The sequence below is a fragment of the Heliangelus exortis genome, chromosome 13, assembly GCF_036169615.1.
Source record: "Heliangelus exortis chromosome 13, bHelExo1.hap1, whole genome shotgun sequence".
Lineage (NCBI taxonomy): Eukaryota > Metazoa > Chordata > Aves > Apodiformes > Trochilidae > Heliangelus > Heliangelus exortis.
The window spans coordinates 1,630,124-1,641,385 of record NC_092434.1 but is presented as its reverse complement, the minus strand read 5'-3'; the positions used below and the strand labels follow the sequence as shown (position 1 = coordinate 1,641,385).

General features: G+C 48.6%; 1 protein-coding gene across 1 annotated transcript; it reads right to left on the bottom strand.

Moving 5' to 3' along the window:
- Positions 1 to 6,015: 6,015 nt before the first annotated feature.
- On the bottom strand, positions 6,016 to 10,803 carry FOXL1 (forkhead box L1). Its single transcript, XM_071756567.1, has 2 exons — positions 9,245 to 10,803; positions 6,016 to 8,294 (listed from the first exon to the last, which is right to left on the bottom strand). The coding sequence occupies exon 2, from the start codon at positions 8,127 to 8,129 to the stop codon at positions 7,215 to 7,217; it is 915 nt and encodes a 304-aa protein (XP_071612668.1). The 5' UTR covers positions 8,130 to 8,294; positions 9,245 to 10,803; the 3' UTR covers positions 6,016 to 7,214.
- Positions 10,804 to 11,262: the final 459 nt, after the last annotated feature.

Genomic DNA, 11,262 nt, shown 5'->3' with positions numbered 1-11,262 from the left:
GTCTTCTGTGGCTCCAAAGAGTCCTGCTAGAAAAGAGACCTGATTTTTTCTGTGAGGACAGAAAAACCCAGCACTACACCCCTCGTATAGTTAAGTTTCTGCAGGATTAACTCCATCATTCCCCCAAAGCCAAGGCTGCTCAGCTCCAATGTGCAGAGCAAGGTGCAATAAGAAATAAAAGAGAATAAGGATGAGGTTTATAAACTTTTTCTTTTCTGTATACCTGCCTTTAGGGAGGGGGATACTGTCAGCTGCCTACTCAGCATCTCACTGCTGAGGTTTCTGCTCTGCTGCTGGATGGGTGGAGGAGCAGCTGAGACTCATGGAAAGGGAACATCAGCTTTTGCAGGAGATGAGGAGCTCCTGATCCACTGCAAGATCCCAAATCTGTCACGTGGAGTCTAATGAGGAGGCTGAGCCAGGACAAATACAACTGTTTAACAATTTATTTTAACCATCCAATGAGCACGAAGTGACTTAAAAGGATTCATGTTGCCAACAAACTTTTTTTTTTTCCTCTTTTTTTTTTTTTTTTCGTTTTTTTTCCTCTCCTTCCTTCCTCGCATGGTATTTGTTAGAAATCAGGATTTTCCTTCACTGAATGTCTTGTGGTCTCCTTAGCTTTGTTTCTTAACAGGGTTGTCTTTATGTTAGTTTTCTTTGGCTTCCCAATAGAAGAGTAACAGATTTCTTTTGAAGTTTTTATTGATGAATGAGCTCCTATAAATAACTCTCTGTGGCAGCAGCTTGATCTCAGAGTTTACTCTGGAATAATAGTAGCAATGGGAATGGAGGAAATTTATGGCAGCATGACATGAAATAGTTTAATGGGCTTCATACTGTTTAACTTAATCTTTACAGATGTAAAAACAGAAATACAATTATTTTAACAACTATTATTACATATTGCTTTTCTAATGAAAACAGGGACTTTAGTAAGCAGTTGAAGATAGGTAGTGAGGACTTAAGAAGTCCACCTCGTTGCAGATTCAGGAATAAGTGGGTTTGGGGCCAGATTATTTGCAAACCTTCATCTGGAGAGCTGAGGGAGATGAGAGGTGGCTGGAGTGGATGGGTCTGCAGGTGGGATTTGGTCCTTACACTTGAAGCTGAGTCATGGAGCTCTGGATCAGGATGTGGGTGTTGGGAGCTGCCTAAAACGAGATGAAGTGGTGGAGTCCTGCTTTGAGGAATAATAAATGAAATAAAATTTTAAAAAAACACCAAAAAAAACCCCCCAACCTCAGTGTTTTCTTCCATGCTTCCTCATTTCACCTGTCTGCTTGGTAAGGAGCTGATCCCAACAAAGTCCAGGGGTATCTCTGGGGACACTGGGGGACATTTGGCCACATCCCTTTTGTCCTGTAGCCCCAACCCTCTCACCTGAGGTGCTGAACCAGGTGTGCCACTTGCACCAACCAAAGGGTGGAATGAATAGAGGAAAATGATAAAAGCTGAGGATAAAATCCAGGCTCCAGCCCTCTGATACTGACCTGAAAAAAGAGAATTTAAATGCTTACCATTGCAGGTCTGCTCAGGTCAGCTTGTTTCTCTAAGGCAATTCCACTTAAATAAATACGGCCTCTTTTATTTGAATGTGCTGAAAGAAAGGAAAAGCTTAAAAATCATCTATCTTCTGTCTAAATGCTCAACCTGCAGGCAGCTGGCTGAGAATCAGGGCAGAGGACTTGGGCAAGGAGGGGTGGGGGTAAAATCCAGCATCATAGTTCCAAGGAAGAGGCTCAGGACCTCATTCAAACTTCAGATTTCCTTTGCAAGGCTTTGGATGTGGCTTGGAGCCAACTGCAGCCCTGCTGCACTTTTTGCTCTTTTGCAAAGAGCTTGAGTAAATATTGAAAGGTGTTGATGCTCTGCATAATTTCTCTGACGAGAGCTTCCTACTAATGGGGCTGCTTCCTCCTCCAGGGAGCATTATTTGAAACGCAATTGCAACAAACATCATTAGCATTGTGTTCTCCACTGTTTGCTTAGTGGGAAATTTGCATTATTCAGAACGCTTTCCAAATCCCCAAAAATTGTCGTCCCCCCCCCAGCAAGAAATAACTTGCAAATTCGGACTCGATTTCCAAAAATGTGGGAAAGTTTATTTATTTCTCCATGCATTCCTGCTTTGCAATGTGCTCTCTAAAAATGTCACTAAGATTTAGGCTAACCAAGCTCATGCTAAATTTAGCAACTGTATTTTAAATAAACATTCTTTATGCTTTGCTGAGCCGGCTTTGAAGCTGGCTGAAAACCAATTGCATTCACATGCACATTAACAATGTTTTACTTTGGCCTAAGTGAACACCTGAATAATGAAGTATTATTCAGTACAATCCAAAAATTATCTTTCACAGGTCTAATTCAGCCAGCTCGGGCCAGAATACTGAGTAATATTTGTTTCTGGAAGAGTCCATCCTCTCCTCCTTGGCCACACAAAACTTGCCGGTGTCTTGTTGGACACCACAAGCTCTGAAGCTCAGGGAAATCAGCTGTGACTTAGCACGCATTGAGTTTGAGGAATCTGGCCCATTTTAAAGCACTTAATGATTTGTCTGGATAAAGCACTAAAAATATACTGTGGGGAGCAATTATGCAATGTCCAGACTGATGGATTGCATAACCTCCTAGACCTTTTCCATCTGTAACTTCTTGAATTCTGTGATCTTGTCTTCTTGCTCTTTCACTTCAAATCAAAGATGTGATCTGTTTCATATCCCAACTGCTGCCTCCCAGGAGATCTGTTTTCTGGGGGCTACGAATCGAGTCACAGAGCAGATCCTTCCCCCCCTCCCATTTTGGGAATCAGCTGCTCTTCACAGCAGGTTTAGGAGCAATTAGCAGGAGGCCAGAGCTGCTTGCTGAGGAAAGGGATGCTTTTCCCATGAGGTGTCTTCCTTGGTAAAAGATAGCTATTAAAATAACTATTAAAAGGTGTAGGTGGAAGTGGAATGGTTACAAAGTCTCCTGGAGTTATGTCACCTGGAAATCAGACATCTTGCACTTGGAATGACATCTCCTGAAAGTGGCTCCTGCTCACGTGTAAGTGTGTGATTTCTTTTTTTATCTATGCTGTGGGACCAGCTCTCAGAGAACACCCACGGAGTGTATTTAAAGCCTGGAAGCCCCATTTATGAGAAATTAAATTCCTGACTTCTTCCAAGAGGCCAAATTTTCAGTTCCTCTCATTGGAAACCTGTGTTTGGAAGCAAAGGAGGGAATGACTCCACTGTGAGCCCCTTCCACTGCTCCTAAAAGTTAAAATTGGCTGCAGATCTCAGAGACATGAAACCTTGGTGGGTTGGGAGAGGTCAGTCCTCTCCAGGGGAACGGAAAGACATATATATATAAATATAAATATATATATATATATATCACCCACACAAGAAGTATGCTGTTTATACTGCATCCTAGGCTATTTTCTACAGTTCTTCACAGTATTTCAGACTGGTGTTTATAGCCAGTCAGGAGAGGTTGGGAAAGCTGGGATGGGGAAGATTCCAGGGATGAGTTAAATACTGGGTGGCAGTTTTGGGCTTGGCAGCTGCTTTTTGGGGGGGTTGTGGAACAGGTGGGAAATGGCTGACATCAATTATTTGCAGCTTGTCAAGTCCTTTCTCTCTGCCTGTGTTTCGTGCTGCACAGCACCAAAAATTCACATTGATGTCTGGAGGATTAAAGGATGCTCAGTTCCATCCAAAGGGCTGGTGCTGGCTTTTTCCTCCCCTCTGAAGGGCTGTTCTTTTCGTTGTGCCATTGCTCCTTCTCCTCCCTGTATATAACAGATGAGATGCAAAAGCTGCACGTGTTTAGTCATTCTGCATGTTGGCAGTAAGACCTTTTTTTCTCAGCATTCCTGCCCTCCAAATTACGTTGCTGCCCTGGAATTAATCTCAATTAATTAATCTCAATTAATTCCAAATTGTCACTCATAGAATCATAGAATTGGCTGGGTTGGAAGGGACCTCAGAGATCATCAAGTCCAACTGTTTACTCAGTTCTGAGCTCATTCGAGTCAGTGTCACTTTTGTGCAGAGTGTGGTAAGTTTGCTAATTTTGCTCTTTCCAGTGAAACCAAAATCCTAAAAGCTGCAGCTGTGCTTGGTCCCACTCGGCTACAACAAACCAGAAATAAAGTCAAATGTCACCACGAGCAAAGCTTTGCAAAAAAATACCAATTCCCATCGCGCAGAAAAAGTTGCATCTCAAAAAAAAAAAAAAAAAAATTGGGCCTGTGATAAAAATAGACACTGTGCACAAATCAAACTGCAATGCTAATATAAGGCTTAATCCTTCAGATGGTTTTTGTTGAGCAGGACCTGTTGGCAGGTCCAAAAAGGTACTTTGGGAACTGGAATAGGAGCTGGGAGGTGGCAGAACTGGGGGGTCACAACTGGGGTGCCAAGTTAGGAGAAAGGGAAGCAGAAGAGTGTGTAGACACAAGTCAGAACTTCCCCGGGGGGAGTGGGTGGATTTAGTGGATTTGGAAAAGGAAAGGGGGGGCTGTCCTCCTGCAGAAGGCAGCACTCAGCTTTGCTGATGGCATCTGCTTGCTGGCACCTTTTGGAAATGTGCAGAGAGCCAGGGATGGTGAAGCTGCTGAGCACTGGTCCATGCCCCACACCGTTCTCCCCATGCCTTGTGGGAGCATCTACAGCTCCTTCAGAAGAGGGGGTTTAAAATTAAAAGTTTTTTTTTTTAGGTGCAATCCACCTGGTCACTGAGAGCATGAAAAAAACACTTTCTGAGGGCAAAACCATTCCTGGGACCAGGCTGCAGGGATCTTGATGGAAATCCAACTTTGCACATCCTTGGAGGCAACATCAGCCTTCTGTGTGACACAGGGGCCCAAAACCCAGGAAACTCAACACCAGTTCTCACCTTTTGGGGGGTTTCCACCTGGTCACTGAGAGCATGAAAAAAACACTTTCTGAGGGCAAAACCATTCCTGGGACCAGGCTGCAGGGATCTTGATGGAAATCCAACTTTGCACATCCTTGGAGGCAACATCAGCCTTCTGTGTGACACAGGGGCCCAAAACCCAGGACATGCCAGGAGCTGGGGATGAAAAGCTGATTCCAGGTCTCTGCTAGGCAAGAGCTGAGCTGGATTTTTGCCCTGCTCCTGCAGCTTCTGATGTTACCACGTGGACTCTGAGAACACTTTTGGTGACATCCCCAAACCCCCTCTGACAAGGCAGCTGCTATAAAACCTGTCCCTAGGAGTGGCACTGGAGGGACAAGGGACCTGATGCAAAATCATGAACCCTCTCAGCACTTGCCCAGCCCTGTGAATCGTGGTGGGGACAAATGGGGTTTTGACTGAGCAGTGACACCTTCACTTTTACAAGTTTTTTGGTTGGTTAATGGATTTGATAGATATTCAAACAGGAGTTATCAGAAACAGGAAGACTAGAGGGGATTTTACTTCAATAAAATCTCACAAATCTATATTAAAATCCCTTTTCTGCTTTTTTATTATCTCTTTTTTTTTTTTCACAGTGAGAAGCTGCAGCTCTGCCTATCCAGGAATCCACCTATGGGTGTCTTCCTTTTAGGAAACTCAACACCAGTTCTCACCTTTTGGGGGTTTTCTACACTGTGGGAGCTCTTTGCCTTGTGGTGAAATGAGTCCCCCTGAGCTCCTGATCCAAATGTCAAGGCAGTTTGATAGTGATCATCCTCTGCAAAAGCTGAGCCACCACTTACCTGAGAAACCCTGATTTCCAATAGTCCAGGTGCTAATTTAAGGCCAGGTTTTGCCAGTGAGATGGGGTGGGATGGAGGGAAGGGAGGAGAAACAGAAACATTTTAGGACACATAATCTCAGTTTACAAGGAATGGGTAATTTCCCAGGCTCCAGATTGTTGCCTCTCCCACCTTTTCCCTCTTCCAGGCAGCAGAGGAGCCCGTGGCATCACCAGGATATCTGGACCAGAGCATCCAGCAGCAGGCCCTTCTCCTCAGCCCTCAGGCTGCACAAGTCAAGCAGTGTTCTACAACACATCAGCCACAGTCCTGAACAAAATACTTTTATTGGATATAGATTTAGTTTCATAATGAAAATTGAGAATATAGATTTTTTTTTTCTCTCTCCAAAAGGGCATTTATCCGTTAATATACAAAAAGCCTCTATTCATGGCCAAAAAAATAGAAAAAAGAAAAATCTAGAAATATTCCTGATTGTTTGTAGTGTCTCTGGATTCTTCCTTCTTTCAAAAAAAAAGCCAAAAACTTTAGAAACACAGATGATGTCTTTTTTATATATTTTTTTTTTCATGCTAAATGTCCAGGTTGTCCACAGAGCTTCTTTAAAACACCAAGACCAACCTCCACGACCTGAATCAGTCTTTTTTTTTGGGTCGGAAGCAACTGATCCCAGCAAAACACGGAAAGCAGCCGCATCTCCACATTCTCAACGCGTTTGCTCATCCATCCCCCCTCTCTCTGCCTGCATCAGTGGGACAGCAACACTATCACGATATTGGAGAAGCACAAGGAAACCAGTTTGCATTAACACCACGAATTAATGTGCTTAATTGTGCTGAATGAGCCTGGATTGGTTGCTCTGTCCCGTTTCAGCTCTGGTTACCTGCTTTTTACCCATTCGTGGGACTGGTCCAGCAGGAAAATATCAGGAATTATTATTATTATTATGTGCAGGCACCCGTGGGTATTCATGGCAAAACAAAAGTGAGCCTCCTCCCCCAGAGGTGGGTTTGATTTTCAAAACGAAAAAATAAAATAAAAAAAAAAAAAAAAAAGGAGAGAAGAAAAGCAGAGACCCGAAGGACTCTGCAGAAACCAGGTCTAAAAAAACCTGAGGGATGCAAAGCTGCAGAGCAAAGCCGAGGGGGGGCTGGAGGCCACTGTCTGTACCTCCATATCCACGTGGAAAAAAAAAAAAAAAAAAAAAAAAAACCAACCAAAACCAAAACCAAACCATGATTTACCTTTAAAAGCCGATCTGGGAGGGGGGAAGCTAAAGAGAGCCCCGTGCCTTGAAAATGCCCTGAAATCCTGAGTCACCTTTAATATTTAATATTTTTTTTCTTTTTTTGTTTGTTATTTTTGGTCTTTACCCGCTTGGTGAGGTCTGAGTCCGGTGTCCCCCATCGAGTTCCGCACCCCCTCCCGCACCCCCCCGCACCCCCCCAGCAGCCAACTGGAGGGAGTGAGAAGGGAGGGGGTTAGGATCTAATTCTGGGGCAACTATTGGAAATTAAATACCGCCTCGGAAAAATGGAGAGGGAAGCAGGAGAGGAAAGGGATGCCGATGTGGTAAAGCCTCCCGTGCACCTGGGAGTCGAGCATGAGGGAGGCATTAAGGGCCGGCCCGAAGCCGCCGTTGGCGACCAAAGAGCCGCTGAGGCAACCAACCGGGCTCTCTCGGGTCCCCTTGGAGGTTGCCCCGGGCGGGGGCTGTCTCAGCCCCTGGGCGAGGATGCTCTCGATGCTGAAGCTGCGGCTCCTCGGGCCGCTCTTGTGCGACGGGGCGGCTGCGGCGGCGGGGGGCGGCCGGGGGGCGGGGGGGGACGTGGCCGGACCCTCGGGGGACCTCATTTCCCTCCCACCCTGCTTGGGGACCCCCTCATCTTTCGAATCCCCCGCAGCGTTTCCCTTGGCCCTCTTGGGTTCTTCGGGGCGGGCAAGCGGCCCCGGTTGCCCGTCGGTGGCAGGGGACGAGCTGCCCTTCTCCTCCGGTGGCCCCGGGGCTTTGGGCTTCCTCTTCCTCCGGCGGTAGTTGCCGTTCTCGAACATGTCCAAGCAGCGGGGGTCCAGGGTCCAGTAGCTGCCTTTGCCGGGCCGTCCCTTCTCTCTCGGCACCTTGACGAAGCAATCGTTGAGGGAGAGGTTGTGGCGGATGCTGTTCTGCCAGCCCTGTTTGTTGTCGTGATAGAAAGGGAAACGGTCCATGATGAACTGGTAGATACCGCTGAGGGTCACCTTCTGCTCCGGAGCTTCTTTGATGGCCATAGCGATGAGGGCGATGTAGCTGTAAGGGGGTTTCTGCGGGGGGTCCTGCCGGGAGATGGCACCGCTGGGGGTGAAGCTCAGGGCGGCCGGGAGATAAACCATGGAGGGGGTGCCCATGGGGGTGAGGTGGGTGCCGTAGATGTGGCTCATCGCCGGCGGGCTCTGAGCTCCGGGTCTTCCCCCTCGGAGCCGAGAGAAGGGATGATGGGGAAGGGTAGAAACCTGGGAAGAGTCCACCGGGGAGCTATTTGTGCGAGCTCAGATCCCAGCCCTGCCCGAAGGAGCTCGCTCTGCCTCTGTCCCTGCTTCATAGCTCTTAAGAAAAAAAAAAAAAAAAAAAAAAAAGGGGGGGGGAGGAAAAAAAAAAAAAAAAAAGTTAAATAATTGTTGTAAGTTTGCTATTATATGTTGACTTAGCACTGGAAAATAAATTGTCTCCGATAAACAGTCGTTTGTGTTCTCAGCCCACCCACATTAATTAAAATTTCATTGCTACAAAACTCCAAGCTCTCTCCACGTGTCTTGCTAGTACCAGCCAATGGTCTCCGGGTTATTCCTTCATTTGTTTATAGAATTAGTCTGTTGATAAGTCTGCCCACCCAAGTCGAATCAAGCTGTGTTTATTTGGAAAAATTTCCGGGCACCCAATATATAAACGCAGTGATCTGATGTTTGAAATATCACGTCCACCCCTTTGACGCTGTAAGCACACACAGCAAAGCAGGATGTACACTGCTGGAGCTCGGGGAGGAGCGGGCGAGGATCCCCGCAGGAAAAATGGGGCATTAAACAACAACATCAACAAAAAAAAAAATTTTAAATTGGGGGGAAAATGAAAAAAAAAAAAAAAAAAAAAAAAAAAAAAGAGGGAGGATGGGGGAGACACAGGGATGAGAGGAGTGATACGACAGGGAGGAAGGAAAAGGGACTGTCTGGAGGAAGGGGGAGGAGGAGGCAGGTGTGTGGGGGTCCCCGGTTGGAGGCTGTAGCTCCCCATCCAGGGGACAACCCCCCCGACGGGCCGGGCCACCCTGGAGCCAGCGGAGGGAGATCCCCGGGCCCAGCCCCGGGCAGAGAGCGTTGGGCCGGGGGAGACGCCCGGGGGCTGCATCGAGCTTCATAAAAGGGGAATTTTGGCAGGAGAAGGGAGGAGGGTCAGTATTTGTGAATGCGGGCCTGTTGCTTTATATTATGTACTTTCCTGTTTATAACAAGGAGGGGGATTATAACAACTTTACAAGTGCACACAGCTGGCCGATGCTTACATTAGAAATTTGTGATGCTCTTTTTCTGTATAAACGTCCAGGTTTGGGGCTGTGCTTTCTGTTGCTGGATATTTTTTTTGTCTTCTTTTTTTTTTTAGTTATTATTATTTTAAGTTGCTGATGCAATTGCTTTAATCCGGGGCCCCGAGGGACTCCGATGCAGTTGGAGGTGTCGGATGTTTCACCAGCTCCCGCCCCCCGACTCAGATCTGTGTTAGACCCCGGGAAACCCCTGTTCCATGCCGCATCATTTCGCCGGGAGAGGGAAGAGGAAGCTTGAAGAGGATTTTTATCTCCTTCAGGGATCAATACCCTGCCAGTGCAGCTCCCCCGACCGTGGTGGGATTTTTACCCGGTAACAGAGGTAAAAACTGGGCTCCGGGATGTCCCCCCAAGCACCGCTCGGCCCTGGTGATGATCCCACCACCCCGGACCTCCCTGCAAGCTCCCCCTTCACCATTGGGGTTTCTCGCCCACTTCTCCTCCCGATGCCTCAGCAAACTATGGGGTGAAGTGGGGTAAAACCAGCGGGATGACTTGGGAGCCACAGATGAGTCCTGAAGGCTGCAAGCAGCCATGAGAGCCTGAGAAACACGGCCGGGGTGCGGAGGGAGGTGGCTTCTCGGGCTGGGGAGGGAATCTCCCCGCTCACTGGCTGGTCCCAGACAGGGGCAGAGACAGGGAAACCCACCCCTCTAATACCGCCTTCGCCTATAATGCCTCATCGGCCCCGCCCCGAGGTGCGCACACCGGGGAGCTGCAGGAGCCACCCGACGTGCCATCAATGCAATAAACCCCAAATAAATAAAAAGGGGGAGGCAGAAGGGTTTAAGGAGGGGACATACACACACACTCCCTCCATCTCGACACTGGGGACCAGCCCTCCCGGCCAGCCCACCTGTAGCATCTTCCCCGGGATGGGATGGGGCAGATCCAGGCTGATCCCGCCCCGCACCTCAGGGCAGGCTGCTGAGGCCGGTGGTCGCTTCCCACCCCTCCTGTGCCCACTTCGGCGAGCTCCCTGCTCCTTGGGACACTCCAAGCACGGATTATTAAACCAACAAATACTCGCGTGTAGGGCAGCAGGCACACGGGCTCCCTCTCGCTCCCCGAGCTCCCTCCCCCAGTAAAATTCTCTTTTCCCCCTCTTCGCGGTAGGAAATCCTTGGAGGCGGGGATGTGGCTTTTCTCTCTGCTCCTTCTTCCCAGCTCATGTGCTGCTGGCTGTCCCTCTCCTGCCGGCGACATCGCTGGAACTCTGCTTTATCCGCCCGGGATCAGCCCTCTGAGCGGCTCCGACCGCTGTGGGGTGCGGAGGGAGAGAAAGGGGGAGTCAGAGAAACGGCCGGCCCGGCTGGGATGGGTTTTGTTGTTGTTGATGATGATGTTTCTGTCGCTCTTCCCCTGCAAGGAAAAGAAAACAAAAAACAAAACAAAACCGCGGAGCCAGCGGTGAAGGAGTCCCTGGACGTGTTTCTCCTTCTCTCCAGCTGAAAAATCCCTTTTAAAACAGCAGAGAAAAGGGCTCCCTCCCGAGACGGGGTGGGGGGTCGGGGGGGAAGAAGAAGAGGGGGCTCTTCCATCCACTGCTCCCCACTCCATGCTGCATCCCTACCCAGGGGATGCAGCCAGGGAGTGGGAATCAGTGCTCCCCATTCCATGGGGTGGGGGAGGTAAGTGGGAAGCAGAGGGGGGTAAGAACAATGCTGCCCACTCCGTGCTGCATCCCTACCCAGGAGGGAATCGGGGATGTAAATCAGTGCCCCCCACTCCATGGTATATCCTAGCCTGGGGGAGGAGCTGGGGTGGGGGGTAAATCACTGCTCCCCTTTCCACGTCCTCCGGGGGGTCCCGGCGGGAGCTGCCCATCCCTTGCCATGCACAGAGCTGAACTGTTGTGAGGTCACTCGGTACCGACCCGGAGGGGGCGGGTGGGGGGTGTATTTCTTCTTTTCCTGGCCTTTAAGGGCCTGGTCTGGACTTTCTGCGAAGTCCCGTCTAAAGTGACAGAAGAGCTA

What these genes read in the sequence shown, in the direction of transcription:
- FOXL1 (XM_071756567.1), bottom strand. Translation starts at nt 8,129, where the DNA reads ATGAGCCACATCTACGGCACCCACCTCACCCCCATGGGCACCCCCTCC.